General features: G+C 30.1%; 8 protein-coding genes across 23 annotated transcripts in view; 1 reads left to right on the top strand and 7 right to left on the bottom strand.

Annotated features, from left to right (window-relative positions):
* Positions 1–1,633: 1,633 nt before the first annotated feature.
* On the bottom strand, positions 1,634–5,379 carry LOC138181407 (maternal embryonic leucine zipper kinase). The gene is made up of 13 exons (XM_069116148.1): positions 5,144–5,379; positions 4,907–5,057; positions 4,699–4,808; positions 4,472–4,625; positions 4,294–4,400; positions 4,065–4,232; positions 3,799–3,993; positions 3,609–3,726; positions 3,458–3,535; positions 2,894–2,966; positions 2,674–2,824; positions 2,503–2,606; positions 1,634–2,442 (listed from the first exon to the last, which is right to left on the bottom strand). The coding sequence occupies exons 1-13, from the start codon at positions 5,285–5,287 to the stop codon at positions 2,175–2,177; spliced, it is 1,821 nt and encodes a 606-aa protein (XP_068972249.1). The 5' UTR covers positions 5,288–5,379; the 3' UTR covers positions 1,634–2,174.
* A 184-nt stretch (positions 5,380–5,563) lies between these two features.
* On the bottom strand, positions 5,564–13,369 carry Moca-cyp (nuclear cyclophilin protein Moca-cyp). 4 transcript variants are annotated; one of them, XM_069116149.1, is made up of 9 exons: positions 13,189–13,369; positions 8,947–9,250; positions 8,781–8,868; positions 8,003–8,032; positions 7,777–7,922; positions 7,605–7,698; positions 7,263–7,515; positions 7,030–7,125; positions 5,564–6,966 (listed from the first exon to the last, which is right to left on the bottom strand). In XM_069116149.1, the coding sequence occupies exons 1-9, from the start codon at positions 13,225–13,227 to the stop codon at positions 6,259–6,261; spliced, it is 1,758 nt and encodes a 585-aa protein (XP_068972250.1). In that variant the 5' UTR covers positions 13,228–13,369; the 3' UTR covers positions 5,564–6,258. The 4 variants fall into 4 exon arrangements, with proteins under 4 accessions (XP_068972250.1, XP_068972251.1, XP_068972252.1 ...); XM_069116150.1 differs by lacking the exon at positions 13,189–13,369 and adding an exon at positions 10,086–10,221; XM_069116151.1 differs by lacking the exon at positions 13,189–13,369 and adding an exon at positions 9,430–9,674.
* LOC138181409 (motile sperm domain-containing protein 1) lies at positions 10,142–12,637 on the top strand. 6 transcript variants are annotated; one of them, XM_069116157.1, is made up of 9 exons: positions 10,142–10,191; positions 10,272–10,324; positions 10,618–10,635; positions 10,867–11,043; positions 11,111–11,274; positions 11,374–11,533; positions 11,652–11,762; positions 12,061–12,204; positions 12,269–12,637. In XM_069116157.1, the coding sequence occupies exons 4-9, from the start codon at positions 10,899–10,901 to the stop codon at positions 12,298–12,300; spliced, it is 756 nt and encodes a 251-aa protein (XP_068972258.1). In that variant the 5' UTR covers positions 10,142–10,191; positions 10,272–10,324; positions 10,618–10,635; positions 10,867–10,898; the 3' UTR covers positions 12,301–12,637. The 6 variants fall into 6 exon arrangements, with proteins under 6 accessions (XP_068972258.1, XP_068972259.1, XP_068972255.1 ...); XM_069116158.1 differs by lacking the exon at positions 10,618–10,635 and having other exon boundaries at positions 10,175–10,191; XM_069116154.1 differs by lacking the exon at positions 10,142–10,191 and having other exon boundaries at positions 10,197–10,324.
* On the bottom strand, positions 13,237–14,613 carry LOC138181471 (eukaryotic translation initiation factor 4E type 2). The gene is made up of 5 exons (XM_069116288.1): positions 14,594–14,613; positions 14,025–14,142; positions 13,709–13,951; positions 13,474–13,626; positions 13,237–13,392 (listed from the first exon to the last, which is right to left on the bottom strand). The coding sequence occupies exons 1-5, from the start codon at positions 14,611–14,613 to the stop codon at positions 13,237–13,239; spliced, it is 690 nt and encodes a 229-aa protein (XP_068972389.1).
* On the bottom strand, positions 14,611–16,278 carry LOC138181410 (uncharacterized). Of its 2 annotated transcripts, none has more exons than XM_069116161.1 (4): positions 15,855–16,278; positions 15,565–15,763; positions 15,301–15,494; positions 14,611–15,182 (listed from the first exon to the last, which is right to left on the bottom strand). In XM_069116161.1, the coding sequence occupies exons 2-4, from the start codon at positions 15,759–15,761 to the stop codon at positions 15,004–15,006; spliced, it is 570 nt and encodes a 189-aa protein (XP_068972262.1). In that variant the 5' UTR covers positions 15,762–15,763; positions 15,855–16,278; the 3' UTR covers positions 14,611–15,003. The 2 variants fall into 2 exon arrangements, with proteins under 2 accessions (XP_068972262.1, XP_068972261.1); XM_069116160.1 differs by having other exon boundaries at positions 15,966–16,277.
* Positions 16,279–16,812: 534 nt separating this feature from the next.
* LOC138181518 (uncharacterized) lies at positions 16,813–23,721 on the bottom strand. 3 transcript variants are annotated; one of them, XM_069116363.1, is made up of 23 exons: positions 23,573–23,721; positions 22,910–23,079; positions 21,461–22,837; positions 21,326–21,400; positions 21,171–21,283; positions 20,985–21,098; positions 20,762–20,914; positions 20,524–20,690; positions 20,360–20,450; positions 20,096–20,278; positions 19,876–20,014; positions 19,713–19,806; positions 19,428–19,630; positions 19,142–19,340; positions 18,820–19,074; positions 18,628–18,747; positions 18,406–18,548; positions 18,131–18,317; positions 17,974–18,061; positions 17,775–17,903; positions 17,543–17,698; positions 17,377–17,466; positions 16,813–17,304 (listed from the first exon to the last, which is right to left on the bottom strand). In XM_069116363.1, exons 2-23 carry the CDS (start codon positions 23,061–23,063, stop codon positions 17,125–17,127), a joined length of 4,410 nt encoding a protein of 1,469 aa, XP_068972464.1. In that variant the 5' UTR covers positions 23,064–23,079; positions 23,573–23,721; the 3' UTR covers positions 16,813–17,124. The 3 variants fall into 3 exon arrangements, with proteins under 3 accessions (XP_068972464.1, XP_068972463.1, XP_068972465.1); XM_069116362.1 differs by having other exon boundaries at positions 21,171–21,400; XM_069116364.1 differs by lacking the exon at positions 22,910–23,079 and having other exon boundaries at positions 21,171–21,400.
* Positions 23,722–24,006: 285 nt separating this feature from the next.
* RpL7 (ribosomal protein L7) lies at positions 24,007–25,940 on the bottom strand. The gene is made up of 6 exons (XM_069116371.1): positions 25,875–25,940; positions 25,308–25,425; positions 25,047–25,222; positions 24,722–24,969; positions 24,366–24,463; positions 24,007–24,162 (listed from the first exon to the last, which is right to left on the bottom strand). The coding sequence occupies exons 1-6, from the start codon at positions 25,883–25,885 to the stop codon at positions 24,052–24,054; spliced, it is 762 nt and encodes a 253-aa protein (XP_068972472.1). The 5' UTR covers positions 25,886–25,940; the 3' UTR covers positions 24,007–24,051.
* Positions 25,941–26,434: 494 nt separating this feature from the next.
* hlk (hulk) overlaps positions 26,435–27,922 on the bottom strand; it is a 44,976-nt gene continuing 43,488 nt past the window's right edge. For all 5 annotated transcript variants that reach the window (XM_069116355.1, XM_069116352.1, XM_069116351.1 and 2 more), the window contains one exon: positions 26,435–27,839. In XM_069116355.1, the coding sequence (XP_068972456.1) occupies positions 27,652–27,839 (188 nt within the window). In that variant the 3' untranslated portion in view covers positions 26,435–27,651. The remainder of the gene's footprint in view (positions 27,840–27,922) is intronic.

Raw genomic sequence — 27,922 nt, 5'->3', positions numbered from 1 at the left:
CGAATGGAATCCATTTATAACGATCGTATACATGTATATTCTGTGAAATAACGCGAGCAGTTGTCAAAGACTGGTTTCTAATTTTTTGTCTAATTCGCTCGAAATATCGATATCGTAAATCGATCGTTTCGAAATTTTCCTTTCTCAGAAATTATACGTTACTCGAGGGCTACCGTATGATATGCAAATGCCGTCGTAATAATCGTTAGACAGCTTAATTATTAGCCTGGAAACATCTTTGATTGGATCAGACGAAAAAACTTACAGGAGGAATCGAGTATAACCACCGATGGCGTTCCTCCTCTAACGCGATGCTCTTCGCCACGTCCCGATAAAATGCAGGATGAATTTAATACCGTAAGTTGCACGTGCGTGCGCTCACGCGAACGTGCACGCATGCTACGGTTAATTGTAATTTATGCCCAGAGACGACTTAGGTCCGCGTCTCGAGTGGTTGCTTCATTTATACCGTCCACGGTTTTTGTCTCCGTATCGTCTGATTAATTTCGCGAAATAAACCGTTTAATTAATCGGCAACCGACTCATAAAACACGCACCCCACCGAGATATTATTCAACGCGAAGGGACACGTCTGGCGATGCCTATAGGATCGAGGCTGCTGCCTCGTGACTCGTGATTTTCTCGTGGTGAAAAATCGATCGATTCCGCTAAAAATTAGTTAAATAATCTCGTAGCGATTCGACGATTCCAATGGTAGATTTAAATGTAAAAATTTCCGCAATAAGATGTTTGCAATCTAATGCGGTCAATTTGTTGCATTTGTTGAGCGTTTACGATACTGTGAGGTAAATGAAAGTAGAAAAGAAAATGTAGATATTTTAAATATTACTCTTTTCTGAACGAAAAAATAACTGCAGCATATTGCGACTTACGAGGAAGGTTTTCTAAATATTCTGTTAGAATTTCATGAGATCGCCGACTAATCTAAAATTAAGACAATCTAAAATTAATTTTAGACGTATTATATGAATGGAATTCTGTAAAAATGTCTGCGATATAAATATCGAATTTACTACCTTCAAAGCTTGTACTGTCGTTCCAGCGATTTCTAGTGTCAAAAGCGTGATCATAATGCCTTTATTCCCGCGTTTACGTCTTTCTTTCGGTAAAACGGCTCGATTTTCTGCGGATCTCGCTTTGTTTCGATCGATGTTTAAAAGAGAAAAAAAGAGCGTGCCAATCGAACCTCGGCGGAATAGAGCTTGGCAAGACTGCCTACGAACAAGTACCGACGATTATTGAGCGGCCAAAGATAAAAGGTCGGTTTGACTGCCATAAAGCAAAGTGTACGCGGCTCCACTTTATGCTGATCGATTTGTGGTGATTTTATAACTTTGCCTGTCCATAGCAGTTCCCGTGCGGATGCCGCGGTTCAAACGAGCCGCGATACTTTATATCTGCGGCGTGAACTCAAAATGGAGCTTTACATATTCCGCTGCAAGTGGCCGAGGTTCGTAGTTTTCTTTTAAGACATTTCTTTGTGCTACGATCGAAGATGAAATCGCCGTTCGTGTTGCTAACTTGAGTCTAGTAAGAACTATGCCGTTTTATTCTTAGTATTTTATACAGCCGCTTTGATTAAATTAATATGAATAGTTTTCATTTGTAGAAATATATATATATTTTCAATTTTATTGTCTGATTATTTTTATACAGTTAATAATACATGAATATTCTTAATGTTTAAAAGTTACTTTTAACGTTACTTTATTCCTATTGGATTGTTCTAAATGAAAGATCGTAAGAAATATAATCTCTTTGTAATTCTCTTATACTGTATAAACAATATTACACAATTAATGATTGTAATAATCACTGAGACTTTAAATTCATTATATCGCTCGAAGACCGGCGAAATATTTACTACAGATTTTATATTTTTCGTAATATTTCTCCCGTTCCTTCTCAGAAGAAACTATGTTCTAAGACACGTACAATGCAGATATGCTTGTAGTTACCAAAGATGCCGTAAACAATATCTGCCGAAATTATAGATACAAACGTTCATATTCTTTACATCTGGCTTATTTTTTAAATCTATTTAATATAATTAGTGGAGATCAGAGTATAGACGAATGGTCCCATTGACTTTCCGTGATGTATTATTTTAAATATATATTTATATTACGAAAGTTATGATTATCAGGAAGACTTTATATAGGACATTTTGATTCTGTCGAACCTTCTGATTCTGTAGAAAGATCTTCAGCTGCCAGAGCGAGAACTTCTTCGCACACTCGTTTATAAACCCATGCATCACCCTTTAAACGTTTTCTTCGAATACCGACTAATTTCTCATTTGAAACACCCTCCAACAAACAAACTTCTAATTCGAAAGAACAAGCATTCCTTGATGAGAATGGTCGCATCGTGTCTTTATAATCTTCTGTACAATCTTCCGTTTCTCCTTGTAGAATGAATCTATATGGGAATATTTTTATAGTAAAAATATTAAATGTTATTAGCATTTCTAGACATTACCCTTTCTGATGACACATAATTCCTTTACGGCGAAGAGCACGACGTAATTGTGAAAGAACATATTTAGGGTCATCACTGGACGTTGACGATACATTACAAAGACCCTTATGAAAGAAAGTCATCATAATAAATTTAATTCAGAATTATCGGTTATATAAGGAATGTATGTACCTTTCCGGAAAGTACATTAGGTTGATCAGGATCAGTACTTTCGTTCTTCACGCGTCTCTTTGGCGTAAGGACGCATCGTACACGATTCAAACCACGTTCCAAGCCCATTATTACTTTTCTTGCACTTCCCGGTGTAGACGACTGTGAGCCCCTAAATATTTTTTTCTCAATATTTTCCTTAGCTATTACTTTGCTGTTATAATTACTATGACACAAATACCTTGAGTCCAACACTGGAGTATTAGTAGGAGTAGAAAGAAGCCTATCTTTTTCTGCAATTCTCTTTGCTGGAACTATAATCAATTTTTTATTAATTGTTATATAAGTTGCACGAAAAATTGGAATCATATAAAAAGCATGAATAATTAGAAATTGGGAGGAACAGAAGAAAAGAGATAAGGAATAGTAAAGAAGGTATTATATCTTGTAGAAAGGAATGGGATAAAGAGTTCTTACACATAGCTATTTGTAACTCCAAATTGTGTTTGTTCACAAGTCGTTGCTCTCCTCTAATTATCTGCTTTTCACACAACTACAGCAATTTATGGCACTTGGAAACTTTAATTAAAGTTTCTAATTAGGTGCCTAGCATCACCTAATTAGAAGTAAACTTTAGAAAACATATAAAACTAGGCAATATGGCTACAATAAAACATAAAAACTTCTAAAAGTTATTTAATGGAAAGAGATGGGTATTATAAATCAAATTTTTCGTTATAAATAGGAGTTCAGAATAAAAAATGTATTGGTAATGAAAAAATAAATGTAATTTTATGAAACATACCAGGAGAATATACATCATCTCCTTCCTTACTTCGAAGTCGTTTTCTACCAGGCAAATGTGGTTCCATGAAATCATTAGCTATATAAAAAACAATACAATAACATCTACATAATATATCAATCTGAAACATACGAAAACGAATGTAACTTACTAGTCTCGGGCGTTTTTGGCAAACTTTTGAAGATAGTATCTGTTACTGGTGATCTAACAGATTTGCTTCTTGGAGAGCAATCAAGTTTAGTTATAATACCATTACCTTCTTCCTCACACTACAAATAATAAAAAAACATGAAGCAATTCTTGCTAACTTTCAAAGATATATTTAAACTACAATACATTACCTCAGATTTAAGATGAGATTTTGCAGAAGATGATATTCGAAGTGATAGTCCACGAAGTTTCCTATCCAAAAGTAAGAGATATGTTGCAGTTTTATAATCAGTTCTATCACTTTTCATAAATTTTCTCCATATATCTGAAGGATGTTCACCACATATTGCAGACATAGTACTTAGTACATCATCATCTTTTTCAAACTACAAATGTATTTGCTTATTGAAATTAAAATTAATATTACATACAGGTACATTACTGTAAAAATATATACATTAGTTTTATGAACAAATGAAACGGGATTAAGAAATCCTGCTGTAACCCATGGGTGATTGCACAGTTCTTGAATAGTAATTCTTTTTTTTGGATCTGTTTGTAGCATTGCTCGTATCAATCTCCTACTACTGTTTGATAACCAGCATGGTTCGTCATATTTACCACTCTAAAATTATTTATCATCAATCACTTTTTCTGCAATGTTAATGAAAATTGAAAAGACTTACAAGGATCTTCCTGTATAAATTCTCTATACTGTTATCATCAAAAGGCAAAAAACCACAAAGTAGTGCATAAAGAAGGACTCCCATACTCCATATATCTACTTCTGAACCTATAAAGCAAACATTAACTTCATTTCCAATATAAATTTGTCAAATTAAAGCTTGAATAGTAAAGTGGTACCTAAATATTTCTTTCCTAATATAAGTTCTGGTGCTGCATACGTTGGAGAGCCACAGGATGTTTGTAAATGTGAATCTATCCCATTTTTTGGTTTTGCACATAATCCAAAATCTATGAGCTTTAAATTCTCTTCTCTATCTAACAAGACATTCTCCTGGATACATAATAATGTTTGCCATTTATGCAGATATTGAATTGAATAATAAAAAAAAAGGAGTAAAACTTACTGGTTTCAAGTCACGATGAGCATATCCTAAACTATGCAAATACGCTACTGCAGATACAATTTGACGAAAAAATTTTCTCGATTCTGTTTCAGAAAGCCTATTTTTTTCAACTGTAAATAAAAACAAAATTATAATTTTTTATGGTGCTATTAATTTTAGGTAACAAAGTGATAAAGAAGTAAAAAGTTAAATTAATATGTAATATTACCAATATGATCGAATAATTCTCCTCCTGAACAGTATTCTATTATCATAAAATAATGACTTTCTGTCTCTATAACTTGATATAATCGACAAATGTGTTGATGTAATAAAGTTTTTAATGCCTGGACTTCTAGTTTAACCCTTGGCAAGTCGTCCTAGGAATATAAAAGATTTATTGCAACTTCATTAGACTTTATTATTGCGCTTTTCATAAATGTATACTATTTTAAAAGTCACTTACACCCAATGATGTTTTGTCCATTATTTTGATAGCAACTTTTTCGCCGGTTGCAATATGCGTGGCAAGTTTAACTTTAGCAAAACCTCCGCTACCGATGGTCTTTTCCAAATCGTACAAGCCTTTAAGTGCAGCATATCGTACCATCTTAATAAATTTATGAAAAGTTCACTGATAAGTACTAATTATTCGCTGTCAATCACATCACTTTTGAACTCACAAATTTTAACGTAAACAAGATTTGAAAGCCAATCAAAACTTACCAACATATAAAGCTACCTTCAGAGTATTAATAGTACCAATATAAAAGTATAGTTAAAAATTTGTAAGGATGTCTTATACACTACGTTGGAGACTTATTTCATATATACATAATTTGTATTGGCAACTGAATTTGTGATAACAGTGATAAATTAAGAATAATTTTTTAATTAGGATATAATACCTCTTCTTTATTTTAAATAATGATTATACAATGTATTAATATATTCGTTTAAATCATATGCAAGTGGCAATAATAATTGTTCAATAATTATTTATATTTTCATCATTTTATCTAAATTTCGTAACTTGCTAAAAATAGCTTTGTCAAGTAAAATATATGTACTTCCATTTGTAAGATTAGATATTGTCTAAGATTACATACAAAAAATATTGAAAATGCATAGGATATTCATTTGTAAAAAACATTCTCAAATTTAACTTATAAGTATATATTAAACACTAACTACAAAAGTACTTTTAATTTACAATATGATGCTATATAAATAGAAGATATACTTGATATTAAATATTTCAGCTTTATGTTCGTTTGAAAAACATATAGAAGTAAAGAATCAAACAATTATAGCTTTCAACACATTGTATTCAACTTTCCAGAAGTACAAAAATTAGTCTAATTATTCTAATTATGAGAAAATTAAAATTTACATTTAAACACCATAACCAATATTATGATTTAATTATTACAAATTTAAATCAGTGTTTTCTATACATAAATTCATAGATCCTACGAAGAAACAAATTCTAACAAAAAATTTGAAAAGATAATTGAAATTCGCTTCATAAATTATATTTTTTCTGTATTATGCAGACAAAGTAATAAGGAAATATTGAATTTAGTCTTTGGAGTGCTGACTACTAGAACTAGTTGAACGTGAGCGGCGTTTAAATTTTGGTTGAATGTTAGAGTCTGAGGTATTATCACTTTTTCTTCTATTTTTATCATAACGGGATGAATTCATATCCGTATCGTAGTTAGAATTAGAATTGTTTGTTCTTCTATAATCATTGCGTCTATCGTAATATCTATAATTATCTCTGCCAGGCCTGTTAATCCTATATGAATCTCGCCTTCGAGGATAATAGTTTCTTCTATTTCTTCTGTCACGACTATTTCTACGGTCATAATCTCTATCTCGAGATCTTCGTCGATCTCGCGATCTAGACCGACCACTTCCACGCCTTTTGCTTCTATCGCGCGATTCTCGCCGTGACGATCTATCACCGTACGATCGATGTAAGTCGCGTTTAATTATCTTTTCATTTTTATGTTTCCCATCTACTTTATCTTTTGTGATAGCATCGTTAATATCTATACTAGCATTTAAGTTATCTTGATCCTGGTCCGCGTTTTTACTGGCACTCTTTTTTTCATCTGTCTGATCATTTTCTTTATTTTCTAATTCTTCAGATATATGTGCTTCGACATCAAATTTGTCCACTACTTGGTTATCTTCATCAGGATTTTCAGTAAATTTTTTAATCCTATCGGCTTCGCGTTTCTTTAATTCCTCCTCTTTCTTTAAGCGTTCTTTCTCTAATTTCTGTAATATAAATTAGAATATACAAAAATATAATTATGATTGAATTAAATATACTACACATACCTGAAATTCATGTAACTTAATAGTACGATTTTGAGCTTGTTTCCAATGAGGTGGTGTGACACTTCTCGAACGGCTACGTGAAGGCGTATGATATCGCTAAAAATATATTTATTTATTCATTTACTTTACTTTAACTTTAAAAAGTTTTAAAAGCAAGAAGTGGTTTATCATAATGAAATTCATTCACAAAATTTATACATACCATATGTTGTATTTTGCATACAAATACTTACAAATATTCCTCTTCCTTTAAAAATGCGACCAGTTTTTCTATGTGATCGTACCCGGTCTCTCCCGTAGTGTTGCCTAAATTCTTTCTGATTTGCATTATTGGTAGGTCCTGCTCTATATAAAAATTTATTTGCTGGTACTTCAGGAATTTCATCAGGATCGATTTTTGTAACCGAAACAAGAGGATGAGGTTGTCCAAGGTCATCTTCATTTGAATCATGAATTTCACCATCCTCTGATTTTGCTCTTTTTTTACTGTAACATAAACAAGTAGTGCAGATATTTCTATAGTAGATGCAATATTCTTAATATTAATTTAATTATAAGGCTTGAATGCACTTTACTTTTTCTTTGCCTTTTTCTTCTTCTTAGGTTTCTCTGCATATGAATCAGAATCAGAATCAGACGAACTGCTATCCTTTGTTTCACGTTTCTTTGCTGTAAACATAAATATAGTTAATTTTAACTATCTCATTAATTCTATTAATATAACAATTTATAGCAACTGAAACATACTTTTATTTTTGACTTTCAATACAAGTTCTCCACAATTTACAACCTTCGCATCTTGTAACGGACGAGACATGCGGTCTACTGGAAGTCCCTCAATATGTGTAACAATTTCCTGGCCCGATACTACTTCTCCAAAAACCACATGGACACTAGAAATTTAACGTTTAAATATTGAAAGCAGTGTTTAAGAATCTTTTTAATAATCAAAACATTATTTATTGTTACTTACTTGTCGAGGTGAGGCGCTGGTTGTGTTGTACTACAACAACAAAATATGATTAAGGGGATGAGAGATGAACAGAAAGAGCCAGCTTTCATTGGTCATTGTGTTGTAGTAGTGGTGTGCAGACCCTTCCCTCACGACTACACAGAAATATAGCTAAGTTATTCATTCCTTCAAAGATATTCTTACTTCTATACTTTTCAATATTCACCGGAAAAATTAAGTGTTTCATATAATTTATTAAATGCCAAACAACTTTACAATGACATGATTAACATCAAGAGGTGATAGAAGATAATCAAATTCTTTGCTAAAATTAACAAACCCAATTATCCTTTTATTTAATTATATCACCTGTTATTTAGTTGGGGTACATTTGAAAATATATTAGCATGGAAAAATGTTGAGATATGAAAATAAATGTATATTAAATTCCTATTACCTTTACCTTTGAGGTTGACAAAGTATACATCTGTCAGCAGAGAAACATAATTTTAAGCCAGTAGAAATATTAAAAAATAAAATTCATACACAAACAAAAGTTGTCTTTGCAAGTATAAGTATTAACCTTTAAGCTGATCATCTTTGTTAATAGTACATGCAAAATAAATGTTTAGTAAAACAATATAATGCATTAATATCTTATAACTTTTAAAGACATATATTACACCATCCTGCACTTTTTTTTATTATAAATCTAATCAATTACTTTATGCTATTTAAGAAATACATTTTTATATTATTTTATTAAAGTTTGTATACTTATTTTTTCATAAATACTCACATAAAAAATTGTGAACCATTTGTGTCTCTACCACGATTTGCCATAGATAATAAAAATGATTTATTATGTCTTATAACAAAATTTTCATCTGAAAAATATTATTATAAATAAATCATATTTATTTTTAATTATAATAGCTAAAATATATCTGTTTATGAAAATATACCTGCAAATGTTCCACCATAAATTGACTCTCCTCCAGTTCCATTACCTACTGAAAAATCACCACCTTGAATCATAAAATCTTTAACTACTCTATGAAAAACAATTCCTTTATAATGCAATTGTTTGCCAGTTGTTTTTCCAAGTCCTTTCTCTCCAGTACATAGGGCACGAAAATTTTCACATGTCATCGGACAAATGTCTGCAAAGAGTTCAAATACCACTCGACCCATTGGGAGACCGCCCACCTCTATATCAAAGAACACTCTGGGATTAACATTAACCATGATTTCTTCTTTTGTATACTCCTAAAAATGTAAAAGAAAATAAAATCCATGCTTGTTATAAATATCATCCAAAACATAATAAAAGTTATTAATTCATTGGAAGATTACAAATGTTTTTTTAGAAATGTATTAATCAAATTTGGAAGTGATTCACAATAATATAATGTTTAAATATATTTATGGGAAAAATAGATTGTTACCGTGATGTTGAAAAATAAAAACACTGATGAAATTCAGAAACCGAAAGTTCCGGAAAAAGGTTAGAATCGCTTTGCGCAATTACTTCTGATACTTAGTACACTACCTATTTATTAAAATCTACGTAGTATGTCAATCATTTTTTATACGTTAGCACAACGTTATTATAGTAATACGATAATATCAACATTCGATCAACGTAAGCACGGACGTAATTACTTATAAACCCGATCACCCGATGCCATATTGTTGAAATCATGGGAGCATTGTCAATATATTACGTACTCATGGTTACCAACAAAACGTACTAGTATTTTTTTCCCCTATATCAGCACACGATTGATTTATCGCCGAATTTTGTATAGGCAATGTGTTGTTATTAGGAAAGTTTTAATTTTAGGAAATCTACTGAAATTTGTCATGAAATCTATCTTCAAATAAAATCCTTTATTTTAAGTAAAACGAAAACTGGGCGATAATAGGTCGTTTTTAATATTATCGTTAGTTTTCATCAGTTAAATTTCTAACGTTATTCAAAACATTTGTAACCATTTCACGTATTAAAATCTTTAAGTATGTATTTGCATTTCCTTATTGCTAAACAGATTGATTGATTTGAATAGAAATGACGTATGAATGATAAAGTGATTTTTGATACCATCTAAATCTTTTAACACGACTGATGAAATTAATCAACTGATTCGTAATGATAAGCTAGGGAAAGACGAGAAAATCACACAACCAGCTTGTTCACACGCACAATAGTAAGTGTTGGTGATGAAAATGAAAAGTGATGTATAACGAGTGACGAATACCATAATACTATGAATAATTGTTTCACTAGGAAGATCAACAGTGCAGTATTCAACCAAATGGATCTATAATGCTAACAAGCTTGTAAATATTGTACTTTACAGAAGTTGTTATACAACTAATTAAGTGTTTAACGCAACTCATTAAGTCATTCAAGTCATTTGTCAGAATAACTAAACATCTTTTTTAAACGAAGCACGATTGGACATTTACATAGTTATCAGTGTAGTTATAATAGAAATTATCAGTTTTTAAAAGTTTGTTTAAATACGCTCTAATATATACTTCTATTTTTATTCATTTTGAGCAATTGTTATTATTAATTCCGAAAATTTGGTGGTACATAAGTTTTAGTTTAATTTCAATAATCCACAAAGTACTTAATTTTTTTTTAGGTAAGTCATATTAAGCATTTAACTATAACTATCTATCTATTACAAATTTTCCAATATTGAAATATAACAAATCAAGCACACATTAAAAACAGTTTGTGCTATTAAATCAAATTAAAATATATAAAGTAAATGTTTAGAATGTTTTAAAATAATAAAGTTTGTATATATATTATAACATAAACTTAAGCAATAAATTTAGACATCTGTGTAATGACAAATATAATTCTATAGGTGCATGGATGACACAAAATTAAACAAATATAATGCAGCCCCAATTGGTTACAACTCCACGAAAACTGCCAGTGTTTGTATTTCCTCAAAGTATCACTTTTTTTTTAGACGATCAGTCTACTCACAAACAAGTCTTAACTTTGTATAACCCATATGATTTTCCAATAAGATTTAAAGGTATATATTGTTATTATGCAAGCTAATAGTTAAGTAAAAGTTTCAACATAATTCGTTATAATTACAGTGTTATGTACTGCACCAAATAAATATAAAGTTGTTGAGCCTGAAGGAACAATAAAAGCAAGATATTGTATTGATATTGTTGTCAGACATACAGCTCTTGTGTTTAGTAATTGTAATGTTGTTGATAAATTTAGAATACAAATGCAAGAACATCCAACTAAGCAGGTAATTAAACATGTAATAAAATGATTATGTTTAAATATAAAAGTAAATATAATTCCATTAGCAAAATAGTATAATCTTATACTCTTTGGAAATTAATAGGCCATAGGACAAAGAGATGTTGAAGCTAAATTACTTCCTGGCACAACAGAAGCTGCTGGAAGATCTACACCAGATCCTGAAATGTTTCAACAGCTTCCCATAAATGAAACCAGACAGCAACAATCATATGCTCTTATAGCTCAAAATAAAGCCATTGATAGTAAGTCAAAAATATCTATAAATAGTTCCTTATTATACATTATTATAATGTACATCATTTCTTTATGAGCAGCATGATACATTTTTTTGAATGGCAAAATTATTATTTACAATTACAGAATACACACTGAAACCACCAAGATCAAAACATGATTTATTTCGTGGAAATATTCAAAATAAGAACACAGAAATTTACTTATCTTCAGATATGAATTATGTTATGGATAAAGGTTAATAAGTTAGTATTTAAAATTAGTTTTTGGATTTAAATACTATTTAATACTAGTTTATTTAATACCAGCTTGATATTTAGTTACTTAGTTTGAGGTCATATAATACTCCATATTTTTAATGCCATTCAATTTTAATATATCTGATAAGAATAAATTTCTTTAGTATATCTACATCAAATAAAAAATTCTTTTATATGCAAATTTGCATACTACTCCTAGTAAGCTATAAGTACAAAAATAAATGCTTTTAAAATAAAAAATAAAGTATTTTAATAAATTCTTTAATAACTTTTAGGAGGGACAAATTATGTAGCACTGATTGCTGGAATCATTTGCATAGTTGGATTGCTCTTACCTACAGAAGGAGAGCAGAATAATAGAGTGCCTGATTATCTTCATCTCTCTATAAACTTTAAGTTAATATTTTCATTTGTATTGGGTAAGTATTCATTATTTATGTTTTGGTTAAGAAAACATAAACAGTATTTTTTCATTTATTACAGGTATGGTTACAATTATTATTTTAAGGTTGTAATTTCTGTCTTTATATATACAAAAAAAATTTTATATAATGACTAGAATCATGAAATAAAAGCACAATTAATGTTAGGTTTTCTTGGCATTGGGCCTCATTTTTTTTACTCAATATACCTGATTCTAGTCTAAACACAACAAATCATGACGATATACTGTTGCTAACGCAAATATTTATTGACATATATAAAATCTTTTATTCTTTTAATGTATGAGATGGTAAATATCCTTGGTCCAAGTTTGTGCTTCATTGCCTCAAGCGTATAAAAGAAATTTATATATATATTAAAATTTTAACAAAATCACAGTCTTTTATATATTTCAAGTTGAAATATAAATATATATTAATTTTTATATCGGAATTAATATTTATATTTCGATTAAAATGCTTTGTGTATGAAAGCATTATGTACAAAATACATTAATAATTATGCATATATTCTAAAAAATCACGATCTCGTGTAAAAATGTATAAATATCCTATGTAAAATGGGCTCCAAATTTTAAGTACTCTTAAATAAAAGTATTTGGCATATAGAATGATTGTTTATTGTTATAATTATAACATCATAATTATAACATAATCCAACTATATATAGTAAAAACGATAATTATAAAAATTTCACATATACATTTTGCAAATAAGATTATTTTTTTATTATCAACATGTATTTATTATTTACATAAGTTACAATGGGATACTTGTGAATCAAATGTGTTATCAAATAAGATGGCCATTTAAATTTTGTTGTTGTAAAATATTTTCCACCTAAATGTCATCTTTTCACAAGTATCTATGAGCTAAATATAGAAATACACAAAGAGTACTGTTTTATAAACACATATTTTTTCATTGTGATTTTCTTTATAATAGTAGAATATAATTTACCTGAAAGTCGACAAAGAACTCGAATCTCTGAGTTAGCATCACAAGATTTTAGAGCCGATGAACATTCTTCAAACTTTCATTATGAGTTTTGTATTCCATTGAGGCACTTGCTGGAAGATGTAAGACCCTCCTTAATGTATCTCTAATACGTGCTGTTGTCGCATAATCAGATGCAGTCTTATTCCATACACATATTATGTCTTCCTGTTAAAAATAAGAATACCTAATGACTCGCAATATACATATATATAGATTAATATTTTCAGGTAATAAAAATTACCATACCTGAAACCTAATAGATACAACAGCTCCACATATCTCTTCTCCAACCATAAATTGTTCTCCTAACATAGCTAATACAAGATTTTCCCAACATCTAGAAACTAAACCCTTTCTTAACCGTACTATCCATTTACCACCTTTCTGATTTGCCTCATCCTGGGAAAAGATCATTTGTTACAACGAAATTACTCAATAAGAATAAATTTTTTATACAGTACAAGAGGCACTAAACACATACTTCCCACATTGGTTTTATGCCAACTTTGAAAAGATGAAAATCTGTAGATGTTGTTAACTCTGATGGCCGGACTAAATGACTGTAAAGACTCCAAAACTGCTCCACGCTTGCAAACCTACCAACCAATTTTAAATTTTGGTCGTAACTTTGTATACTTGATTGTTTACCAGGACTGCGTCGACTATACCATAACGCATATGCATATTGTAATTTATGCTCATTTGGACTAATTTCTATAGAAGGCTATAATAAATATGTGCTATTTAATTAGAGCATATCAATTGAATGAAAAGAAAGTACAACGCTATTTACTTACTAGTAAATCTTTTTCAGTTTTTTTATTATCTTTTGATTGTGTTTCATCATTCCCATTGTCTTCATTAGTTTTTAACCTGCAAGTACTACTATAATTTACAACATGAGTTTCACAAATACTGTTATTAAATCATCTTTATAATATTTTATGTAATTTTTTATTCAGAAAACAATATGCTACAGACTTTATACATTTGTTTCTTATAAATTATAACATATGATTATTGATTCTATATAGTCGTATGCAGAAAAATGAATTTAATTATTATTTGGTAATTGATCAAAATGTCAAAAACAAATAATAAAAATAACAATCGAAAATTCAATAGACATAGGTGTATTTAGGTTCTGACAAATGTCAAGGTATATCACGTGTTTTGTTATTTTGAACTAGTTAGACAATACTGTGCGCAAGCTAACAATTAACCCATTAAATGTATAAAAAAAGCACGCTGTGGGCGTTAAACAAGATAGTATATCAATGAATTTTGATTTCTATTTAAAACAGATCTAACCTCTAACTAGCCTAAACAAAAAGGCACGACAAATAAGAACGCTAGTTTCACTTACGCCTCAAATTTATTAGACATGTTTCACGCTGTAATATAAATCTATTGTTTAAAGGCTATGAATGATATATATTTCAATAAATACAAATAAAAATAGAAAGACTTTTCAATGTCTGTTTCCTTTTCACAGGTTCTCTCATGTGTATGTTTTCGATAAATTGTTGATCTCCCCCTCTATTTTCTTTTTTGTCACTTTGTTATCGGAGATTTTACATTTTGATGTTGGTCATACTAAATATATATATAAACTAACAGCGCGATATATAAAATATTGTACAAAAATCATTATAAAAATTATTATTTTTATATAAAATATATTATAAGTACATTGTGAATTTAAAAGCAGCGTAAACTATATATTTTAACTTTTTTAAGGTCAAAAAAGTAAATCTATGACAATATTAACTGTTTTTAATTTTTAGCCTCTGAGAATTTTAATTTCAATCTTTTCATAATTTCTTCTCGTTGATACATAACTTCTCTGTAACATAACGGTGAAAATGCAATTGGACATTCATATTGTACGGTTTCGATACACTTTGTATCCGTTGCACCATCTCGATCGAATCTGAATTGCGAGATCGACTCCACTGAAACGAAAATCAGAATTTAAGATTAAAATCATTTGAAAGTCTCATTTGTTGTCGGTACTGGTCTCTAATTTCATAAGGAACTTCTTTTTTTTCCTCGATAGAAACGATCACTCACAGCATCCAAATTTGGGGAAGAAACACGTTTGATGTTTCGAAGTAATCAAGTAACCATTATTATCTTCACGTATGGCGTAATGTCCATGCGCTATGTTTCGTATAATTGGTATATGACTCAAATGTTCAGTATATTCGACCGAATATTTCCAATGATCGTAATTGCCGCTTTCTGCGATAATATTAAAATCTTCTCTGTAAATATTAACAAAAGTTAAAAAGAAAAGAGAAAGAAAAAGACTGTGGTGAGTAACGTTTTACATACATTGTTGGATTTAATTTTTTCATATTACTAAAATCCGCTACGAATTCCCATACATGTATAGGATTTGAATTTTTTATTATTCCTTCAAACAGTACATGATGTTTTTTCTTATATACAAAGAAAACATAAAAGATAAAAAGTGTTAAAATAGTATACAGTACATTTCTGGTTTTCCACTTCATTGGATTGATACCCATTTCTAAAAGAATAATTTTGTAGCATGATAATAATTCTATGAAAAATCTTTTTACGTACAATATAGAAGTAAAACTATACTTGCTGACACATACAATTATCATACTCGTGCTGTTAATATAAACATCCGAAACGAATAAAGAATGTCTCATATTGTACATTACAACTTTTTTAAAAATTAGAAAAAGAAGGTATTCCTCACTTACTTGCACCAAATATTTAAAATGAAATAAAAACGGTTTCCTTTTTATTGAAAATGAAACAAAAGCAGTTTTCGAGTAAATTGTATTTTTTTATTACTATACGAATTGAATTTGTATGTATGTATTTGATATTGTGAACTTCCGCCAGCGAGATAAACTAAATATGTAATGATACTGCCTTCGTTTCAAATATCAAAGGAAGAATGTTGAAGTAGTTACTGCTTCACAATTCGCTACGAAATGTTCTATTTCCCTCCGCTACTTTAGCTCTGGCCACGACGTTTTCCGTCGTTTGATTGTATATACATGTGATCCCTACTACCTTCTCTAGTGGTTCTGTAGCCCCACCTCTTTATCAAACTAACGTGCATGCGTATATACACGACAGTGATATATAGGTATATACGAAACCTAACTGTACCAAATGATGTGATTAATGGCGCGAAATGGAGCATAATATATTTTAAAACTCGATAGAACATTTAACAAACATTTTAAGTATGTAATAATATTTTACAATGTTTTATCCACCTTTCATATTTTGAAGGTATTAAAACTTCTGCGACTAGATTGAAAAATATCGATAGCCGAATTTCAAAAAGTTGGAATGATGAATGCAGGTAAGTGTTTCAATTTTAAAGGATGATTCCTCGAGTTTCGACAGTTATTTAGTATGTAACAGATCATCTAAACTATTTTAGTTACTAAAATATTTTTCGTTATTAATATGCCAAAAGAGTAATATATTAATATTATATAAAACTATCACACACTTTAGAGTAAGCGTAAAAAAGTAATATAAACTGAGGTCGCTTGTATTAATAACTATTCAAGGTTATAAAAAATCCTGTTTATTAACATAATTTAATTAGAAGTTTCACATTTTAAATATTACAAATTACAAAACGTGCAGATATACATATTATACAAAACGCGTTACCTTCTCAAGTGGACTAAGATAAATACATTCAATAAATTTTACATAGTTCTTTTAATATATACATAACAATGAATCTTGTTGAAGCATTGGCATGCCAGTCTTTGTAAAATTGGCCTATAAAATTGTAAAAAATAATTTGCTACACAGTAACAACGAGTAGGCGCATTTGCCATTAATTTCATAATACTTGATTTTATTATAAAAGACTGCTTTTTCTTTGCGTTAACAACGTTTTTCTGTTGTAATTTTTGTTTTATGAAGCATAGACTTTACATATTGGGGCAATAACATTTTTAGTTCACGCGGCACAGACATATATCTGAAGTTTAATAATCTTACTAAACCATTCTGGTAACCAGCTACCATCCATAGGTAACTCCATGCATTCGGATTCCAAGACATCTAGAATTTATTATTTAATTTCAGTATTGAATAAAAATATCAATTAAATGAAAACAGTTGTGATATACGTACTCTGTTTACAGACATGAATGGATATTCTTCAAGCGGAACTTCTGGTAGTTCCTCCTCATTCTGTTGTTCCTGCTCATCATGTTGAACGTCCTTTAAATATAATAAAATAAAATAGTAATTTGAAAACAATAAAAAATAAAATACATTACGCAGTGAGACTACTTACTTTCAATTTATCACAAAAAACAATACCGAATCGATCCTGGCACTCATCATAAGTTCCTGGCATGTAACAATAATCTTTCGAATTCTTTTTGTGTTTTTTATCATCTTTACTATCTTCTTTTTTTAAGAAGTCCACTATTTTAACAAATGAACTCACCTAGGAGAATTATTTATATTTAACTTTGAAAGAAATGGTTTAAATTATCAACAATATTTAAGACAAAAAGAAATACCATTTTTTTCTTCGTTAAAGCTTTATCAATATCTCTATTATATATAAGTCCATGTGGGAAGATTGTTTGTATTTCTCCTGCTAGTGTGCCATGTGCAATGCTATTTGCATAGTCAGAAGTGGCTACAGCCTATAAAATTTTTAAATAAAAAAGGTTACTTTTTAATCATATTTAAAATATGCTTTCTAAAATTACTTACATATGTGGTAGAATTTGTTTGTAAAATAGGGTAGTATTTGTATTCGTGTTCTCTTAATGAAATCAAATAAGTATAAGTATGGTTGTACCTATAATAGAATAATATAATATTAAAAAATAGATTTCATCAATTGAAAATATTCTTTTATGGTCCTTACCCCAGTGCATCATCAAAAGTAACAACAGCACATGGCCAGTGTGTCATCCATGCACCATTTACTATAATAGACTTTTGCATACTAATTTGAGGACTATTTATGTCTTCTAAATTCCAAAATTTGTATGATCTATCTAAACTGCCAGAAGCTAGAAATCTTCCTTTATTATACGGAATTAACGCTAGCACTACAAAAATGGTACTCTTGTTGAACTTGTTATTTTATTTTATATTACTTTGCAAAAAAGAAAGAAATATATATATGTATATACTTACTACTCACAGCATTACCATGAGCATAAAAATGCTGAAATGCATTTATGAAATATGTGTTTTCCCTTTTTTGCATTGATAATGGTGATTTATATGTTAAATCCCATAAAGCTATATAGCCATTTGAAAATCCTGCAGCGATTGTACTGCAAAAACGAAAGAAATTGTATAAGTCAGTTATTATAAAATTAGGAAACGGATAAGAATATAGTGAAAGAATTGTACTTATGGCCGTGTTCTTTCGTCCATGATAACTTGGTACATTGCCAATTTTGATCATTGTTATCATACATTGAAATATTTACAACTAGTGTTATTACTGGATCAGTGGAATATATAGGCCAACTACAATAACATATATTCATAATAGCAACACACGCACAGGAATTTATCCATTTGGATGAATTTGTTATTTACCCATTGTCTGTAGTCTTCTTAAATTTAAGCTCTTCTGGAAAAGGTAAGGAATAAACATTTACATTTCCGTTCGAGCAAGCTGCTGCAAGCATACCCATTCGCTTAAGATTACTGGGTATTTTGTTTTCATTTTTATAATTATTCAAACTTTCATCTTGATAACATCCGGAAGGACACCATTCTAAACACCATATGGTACCACTGTTGTGTACAATAGCATATGACAAAGTAGGAGATTCTGTTTTACTATCAATCCTAAAAGAAAAGAAAAATTTACTTTGAAGAAATTTGATACTAGCATATTCTACTTTTTGTTACTAACTCGTGATTCAAAGACCCGACATTCCAAATTTGTATCATATTAGGCTCAGAGTGTGATTTTCCTACAGTATATTCACTTGTCATTTTTGGATGAGTACTAATCGCGATATATTGACAAGGTTTCTTAGAATACATTGGTGATGGAATAGGTAACCAAGCTAATGACCACACTGGTCCACCAGTAAAAAATATTAGAGTGCCTGAAAAATTATTTTAAATTTAATATATCGAACATTATGAAATAATCGTATATAAGTAATTACTTGTTTTTATCACTAGGTAATTACCTTCATCTGAACCACCTTCAAATCGTTTCCATTGCTTCCATGTATCTTCTGTATTACACAGTGTTTTAGACACACTTTCTTTTTTTGTTCGCATGGAAATTTCTAGCTCTGGCAAATATTTAAGAATATCGGAATTGTTTAATAAAGTAAACTGATTTGGAAAATAGTCATTAAATAGACAAAGTTCGTAATTTGTTTGTTCGCTGTTAAAGAAAATAATATGGATTGTTACTTAAACATATTAAAGAATTATATATTTTAACTCTAAAAGATATAGATACTTACAATTCCATAGACCATTGCACACCGAGCATATACGGTTCTTTCCATTTGATTTTACGAAATTTTTCCTTGTACAAAAATTTCATTGTAGATGTTTCTAGAAATAAAAATCATGTGTGAAACTTAACAATTGAACTTCTTATTTTATAATAAAATTTATCCTTACTTTCATCTGAACTACAATCTTCCTCTTCAAAATCTGAATATTTATCAACTTCGTCTGTTATTGCATGCTTTTCTAGTACGTGCTTCTTTATATCTTCATCAGAGGTAGTTGAAAATTTACATTTTTTACATATATAACTCTGCAATAAAATTAAATATGTGCCAAAGTTAGCATTTTAAATATGCCATAGAAATAAAATTAGTATTATTGTAATATATACCTCCTCAGGAGTGAAGTTACACTTAGAAACATGTTCACACATATCTTCAAGAGAGGAACATGTATAAGTACAGCCTACTTGACGACAATTTATTGTTCCCCCTGAAGATAATGCTTTCTTCCACATGCCTTTCCACACAGATGGTACAGGTCTTTTATGTTCAGGCATTTTGATCAAACTTTTCTGTAATGTTAGTTTTATATAGTTATTCATTTGATAAATTAGGTTTTTTTACAAAAAGATATTTTTAAAAAAGTAATATACCAGCAAAGAAGAGTCAGGCTTCATTTTCTTTTCAGGCGGTAAATTGCTATCTTTGACAAGCTCAGTAAATTCAGAAATTTTTGAAATTGCTCTGTAATTATAATGCTATATGAATATTTTTATTTAATTTAAATTTTAATAAACTTCCAATTTATAAAACTTACTTTTCTGCAGCTTTACGTTTTGTTCTTTCATTAGTACCAGTATATAATTGCAATTCATTTATTTTACTTCGTTCTGTTTGCCTATGTACCCTTTCATGCATTTCCATAGAAGATGGCATCATAACAGCACCACAGATAGGGCAACTTGCCATCAAAGCTTGTCTTTCCTAGTAAAAAAATTATTGTATGTATAGTTACATTGCATTATGTTTCAAATTTTAATTGAAAAATTGCATACTTCTTCTGACTTTCCACAAAATTGCATATGAGATATAAAACCGTTCGCACTACGCTTTACAGCACCGCATTTTTCGCAGGACAATTGACCCCTTCTTTTTTGAATAGCAGTCATTAATACTTTTCTCCATAGTTTAATATTATTTTCGAAGTCCTGAAAACAAAATTCTTTAATAAATAGGATAATAAGTTTACAAATTTATTTATATTAATCTTATATTTACAATAGGTTCATCGTCCTTTTTCCAACTCATATAATTATGCTTGCGCAGATTGTGTGAATCCCAATCGACTTTTAATACATCTACTTCACATTTGGCACAAGTCACAAAATTTACCTGAAATAGAAAAACATATATTTATGTAATTTGAGAATGACATATAGTTCCAATATTTTATATAAGACTTACTTCTGATGCATTAGTTACAGTACTATTTTCATCTGAGTTTTTTTCTATAGTAATTGGTCCCTTCGAATTTTCTATATACTCAGTATCTAATGCAGAATAAGATGACCCTCTACCTCTACCCCTGCCTCTTCCTCTGCCTCTACCTCTGCCTCTACCTCTACCTCTACCTCTACCTCTTCCTCTTCCTCTTCCTCTTCCTCTTCCTCCACTTGTAGATATATCTGGATTACCTGCAGATGTATCTTATGGTCTATCACTTTTTTTAATAGTAATTGAATTAAGAATATTACCTTCAGTACTGCTACTATCATCTATGCCATCGTTATTACTAAAATTATATGATTGTTCACTATTTCTGTTACTATGAACAAGCGTTTCTTCAATAGAGATATCATTCATTTTTTGTAAAACCTCTAAGTTTTCTTGTGATTCCTTATTTGAAATGTCTGCAGTTTTTTGCACTGTAAGCAGAATTTTTCTAGGTCTTCCTCTTTTTCTTACTACTGGTTCAACCATCAAAGTTTGATTCCTATTATTTTGACATATTGAATCTGTGTTTAAAGTTTCTTGATTTAATGAAGTATTTGATGTTATAAGTGATGAATTGATTCTATCTTCATTAACACTTGTATTTTTAACATTTAGATTTTCATCTCCTAATTTTCTAGATCCTTCATTTTCAAATTCAAGCACAGAGGTACTCATTGATTTCATTTGTACTTCATTATCATTCTTATGATTCAACCCCACACTTTCTAAATTTTTACATTCCAAATTTTTATTATTTATTTCATTTTTATAATCCTCCTTCATTATTCCTTCACTATTTATAACATTAGAATAATTTCCAGAAGTGTTAATGGAATTCAAAGGCAATGAACTTTTTGTCACAACTGGTGTAACAGAAGTAGAAGATTTATGCGAATCAAGTGTAATTATATTCCTTTCATCAGCTTCATTTTCAAGCTTTTGTTTTTTACATTTAATGTGATGAACAGCATCAGTTACTTCAGTTTTATTTGATAAAGTATTAGAAATTACTGCTTGTTTTGATTCTGTATTACAAGTACTCATTCTTCTTTTGTCTGAAATTTCTTTTTTATATACTGTAATATAATCATCACATTTAGTTCGTTTATAAACATGTTCAGGTTTATTAAGTAAATTTCCATCAATTTTATGTTTAGCTTTTGTCTCTTTATTCTCTTCTAAACTTTTACTTAAATATCTTTTACTAGTACTTTGTTCAGATCTTATGTCATCTCTCTGAGACTTTGGTACATCAGTTGAGGTAGTTTGATTATTTTCTAAGGTTTTAGCAGTACATTTTAGTTCTTGTGATTTTCTCTGATTTCTTGAAATATTTATGGAGTTACTTACTTCTGTGCTACCCTTCTCTTTCCTTCTACTATTATTAAGATTCTGCATTTTCTTTGTGTAATTTGATTTTGGTTCTAATTTTTCTTCATTTGTATTAATTTTAGGCACTTCTGTTGCATTTATTAAACTTTCGTTATCTGCATTATTTGCTGGATTATTTTTATTAATTTTTATGACAGTGATTGGTTTTATCACAATGTTTGAGTTTGGATATCCAGTGGATGTGGAAATCTCAAAATCTTTATGTTCTTCCTTTATAAGTTCTGATTCAGACATTATGTTTCCATCTGCAACAGAACATTAAATTATAAATAGAAAGATACTTATTTTATTCTAAATTGTAGTAATGATTAACTTACTTTTTCCTATAGAATCACTGAGACAAATATTTTGTAATATATTAGGAAAAGCCATTAACTTCCTTGTATTATCAGATAATGAATGAATAGATTTAGTAATAGCTGAATTCATATCATCAGATGAAGTGTCAGAATCCACAGTCTTTTTGCTCATTATTAATATGATCTAACTGAATATTAAAAATATAGAAAATATTGAAAAATATTATGTAATCTTAAATATTATACAGTATAGGACCAAGAGGGTATTAGATCAATAAATTTTTCTATATTCTTCTAGAACTCTATATTTAACATTCTATATATTTTTTTGTTATTATTTTAGAACATTTTACAATATGAAAAAAATGTCTACGATTTATTAACATAAAATTGATATGGGCAGGATTCGAACATAGAACGTGCGACGGTGAAATACGCTTTCTATAATCTATTCCAAAAACCCGTAAAAACTGTCATTTCCTCGAGACACACACGTGGGGTAGACTTGTTAATTTCGTATGAAATGTTGATTATAATGATATAAAAATTTATTCTTTTATTATTAATCACACCCTTTTATTAATGTTAAGATAAGGTTAGGCGTTTAATACTATATGCGAGAAAGTTTGCCACTTAACTGTAACATTCAATGATTTTTCAATCTTTCTGTAACGCACTTACCAGTATTTATTAAAGAACTTTTTTCTACATTGAAAATGATATTCTATTAGAAAATAAAATATTTTATCCAAAATCTCTGGAACAAGATTCGAACCAGTGCACTTCGCCTTGACACACCATTCTCACATTGTACTAAGATATGAGTATGGAGCCATCTCTCATAGAGCATCACAGATTATTCGATATATTTTAGCGCATGCGTTTATGTTTTAACGTTCTCAAAGAGAAAACTTTCCGATTGTAGCAATAAATAATAACCACATTTATATATTTACACATTATGGAATCCTCTGTACTAACGCGTTATTTCATATAATTTAAAAATCATCAGATAAATAATTTACGGATAAGGAGTACATATACCTATAGTTGTGTTAGTACATTACACAAATAAGTTTACAAAAAGGGGACAATAGGTAAAATATGACACGATATAACAGGTTTTATTTAAACTTTTATTTATCAAGATCTTTATAAATTTAAATCATTCTCCTGAGGAGTTCATTGATTTTGTCTTCACGATTACCGAAATCGCCACCTTCAACGTAGTGGTTAGTCTTTTTACGCCATCCACCACTAGGTGTGTTGAGCTAAAGGCAGGAAGGTTGAGATTAATAATGTAACATACGATTATTAAATGAAATGTTTGAATTTGACTAAGGAACGCAAAATTACATGTGTTCCATAAAGAGAAACTCGTATTATTTTACGACATAGTTGGAGGTTAATAGAATAATGAATATTTCCACAACCATGCCTAAGTCGACATTTGAGCAGTCAAAAATGTATATACCTTAAATGGCCATAAGAAATTGCTTGCAAACTTGAATTTTGGTCCAACCATGAATATTTCATGGATTAAATCTTCTATACAAATAATACTAGAGCGACCTGTAATAATTTATTTCCCATATTACTATCGCAGTAAGTATTGAAAAAAGGAATTGTTTAATGTGATTATAAAATGTGTGAATCGTCGCAAACCTAAACGTAAAAAATACGAAAAAGTTTTTCAAAGATTCTATTATTTTTTGACAAGATGGAAGGGAGCAATAGAGTAAGAAATACAACTCCCATGGACTTGTCAAATGTAATGAATTAATTTTAACTAATTTTTTAATGACAACAATAAATTAGACTAATACTAACCAAGTTTCTTTTCAATAATTGAATTGCTTGTAATAGGAATACGTTGCCTGTTTATTTTAGCAAATCCCCTTTTATAGATCAATTCTCTGACTGATTTTAGATTTGGATAGCCCCATGTGATATACGGTTCAATGATGCGAAGCATGTTAATTGTTGCCTTGTTAAGTTTCACAAATACGCCATTATTGATCTGTTTCAGGCGGAACAACTGAAGTACTTTACGTACTTTAGGAGAAACCTGATTCACACTAAAATAATATAAAATGATTACTGTAGTATACATATTTTTTAATCATAACTTCAGTGTGCTAGGAATTATATTTACCCCCGAATACGGATAACAAATGCCAGACGTGCTTCGTTAAAGATGTAATAGTTGCCATGAGTCTTAGCTTGTCTTGCCAATCTAATTTGGTCTCGTTCTTCCATTCTATATTCCTTCACATATTTTTCTGCATTCTTAAAGATTAGTTTCCTTTTCAGATATCGACTCGCGCGTTGCTGAAATTAAAAAATTTATTTAATCATTTCCACTAATTTAAAGCATTCATTTAATAAAAAAATAAAGTACAGTTCCAAAAACTACCTTAATCGATATTTGAAGACGTGCAGCTCGTACTGCCTCACGAGTTTTCTTTCTTTTAAGGACTGATTCCGGCACTGCCGGCAGCTTTTTAGCTGCTGCGGGCTCAGGTTCTTTCTTCCTATATACAAAATTATTAACCAAAGTTAGAAATTACATATTTTGTTCACATAAATTTCAACAAGTCGCATGATATATAGAGCTTAGGATATAACAAGTTAGGTTAAGCTATAATATAGGTTATGCTATTAAGAAATATAACTATCATTATACTATTATTATAATTATAATAGATATTTAATTTGATGCAAGATAACAATTCATGTTTCATTAAAGAATTAATATAACTTTTAATATGTATGATGAAATATGAATTGTTTTATATTGATCAACGGTATGACTTGTCAGCTTCCAGTAATAATTTTTCATTCTTGTGCAAAAAAACAAAAACTATAATATAAATATAACAAAGAACTCCAAAAGAATGATTAATAATATATTTCGTAAATGTTAGGATGGTATTAATTATCGATGTTTTTAGATTTTACTATGACTTTGAACAGCACTTACGTATCCGCCATCCTTCCACAATGTAAAGAAATTCTCGATCGTTGATCACTTCACAACTGTTGAAAAGTTAAGCTTGAAGTTAACCGCAATTCTTGCTACTTAATGCACAGGCGGGAAATTTGAAATTTGAATTTACCTTGAAAGCGCTTTGCTTTTCGTACTATTAACAGTAAATATGTTGTAATAATTGACATGAATGGCTTAAATAATTATAGGGCAATTAATTTACGCAACGACACAATTAATGTGATCCCTGTTATATTTAAAAAATTCAATTTTTCTCAAAGATATATATATATATATATATATATATATATATATATATATATATATATATATATGCCTTAATTACAGAAGTTGCTAATTCAAAGATATATTAAAAAAAATTAATTTCCGAAAATTAATTAATCTTAAAACTTTCTTAGATCAAAATCCATAAGTTGGAAACAGAAAAATATGTGACTTTAAGATCAAGGAGTTTCAAGATTAATAAGATGCAGATTTTCATGAACAGAAAAAGAACAAGAGCACAAAAAAGAAGAAGAAAATGAAACATAAAGTAAAAGGAAAAGAGTCGTCGTATTCTTTTTTTATATAATGCGTCGTTCACACTATTATATTATGTACAATTGGCAGACAGAAGTAGCACTTTAAGCAGTTTGGAATTGGTCCAAGGATTTGCTCTTTATTCCTGATGATCGTGTTAACATTGTTTGCCTTTCCTTGATTATATGAGCATCGATAGGCAATATTCACCCGTCTCGTGTACATCTTTATCCTTTCGTTTTATTTAGAAGATATCGACGGCGATCCATCGTCAAAGAGACGTACGGATTATCGATGATCATCTTCGCGAACAATTAATTACACGTGGACCAAAGGTGATCACTCGAGACAAAGAACAAGACCACTGTCAATGCTAATCGACGGTGACAGTTAACGTTACAAGAACACGTACGAAAAAAGAAAAAGAAAGAAATAAAAGAAACCACAGATTGCTTGTCGATCGAATTGGCTAGCAACATTCCATGAACATCAGCAAAATAACAGTGTACACATGTGTCGATCAGTTTTATTCACTCTAAAAACGCAGCAAAAAATCATCGAGTCAGCAAAAGTTAATACAAAGTGAAATGGAATACGATACAATATAATATCTCTATCGTTACAAAGCAATACAATAAAAGAATATCAAACAACGTTGTCGCCGTACGGTAATTTGCACGCGAACTAAGAGACATTATGGCAAACGTATACTTATAATGTATAACTGTATATAGCTTATACGCTAACATAATTGGTAATTCGCTTGGAATATTATAGTCGAGTAAACTCCCGCGAAACGTTGCCTCGTGTACGCTCGCAACACGTTCGCGCCTTCTTCAATTTGACAGAGGTCTAAAATCTCCTATAGAAAATCGATGGATTTGGTCCACGTTGAGCAAGCATACCACGCGCTCACGGAATTCACGGACAACTTGAACCCATTACGGTGCAAAGTATACGTTATTTATTTTATTTATTTATTTCTTTTAAATCGTTCGTTCATCGTCTAAGCAAAAAGAGAAGTACATAGACAGGTTTCATCGTCATCCCCCGTAGAATCGTCGAGCTTTGGTACGAGTCGTTCGTTCCGGACGAACGGCCGCTAATCAATCTTACGTAAAGCGAGTCGGATCAACAACAACAACAACGCACATTCGCGCAGCAGCAACAATTCATGAGTCTCAACTCTTTCGTTTCTTTCTTTCTTTTCCTATCACGTTCTTTTTTTTTATCACGCTTGTTTCGGATGTGGCGTGGGCGCCGTTGGTTCTGACCGGAAACAGGACAACAAAAAGCCGGTGTACATGGCAAACAGGACTGTGATCGCGATCAGCATATACATGTAGATGTTCAGTTCCGGTTGACGGTACCTGTTCTTGCGCAACCAATCCAACACGTCTTGTTCTTTGTGTAGATCACCTGGTTAGGGGAAAATTGTTTAGAAAAGCTGTGATTGGAAATTGAAAATATTTATAGTTTCTTCTTGATATAGAAAAGAGAGT

Source organism: Bombus flavifrons, chromosome 7 (assembly GCF_040668555.2).
Source record: "Bombus flavifrons isolate JBK064 chromosome 7, iyBomFlav1_principal, whole genome shotgun sequence".
NCBI classification, from domain to species: Eukaryota; Metazoa; Arthropoda; class Insecta; order Hymenoptera; family Apidae; genus Bombus; species Bombus flavifrons.
This window is presented reverse-complemented; position numbering and strand designations above follow the sequence as displayed.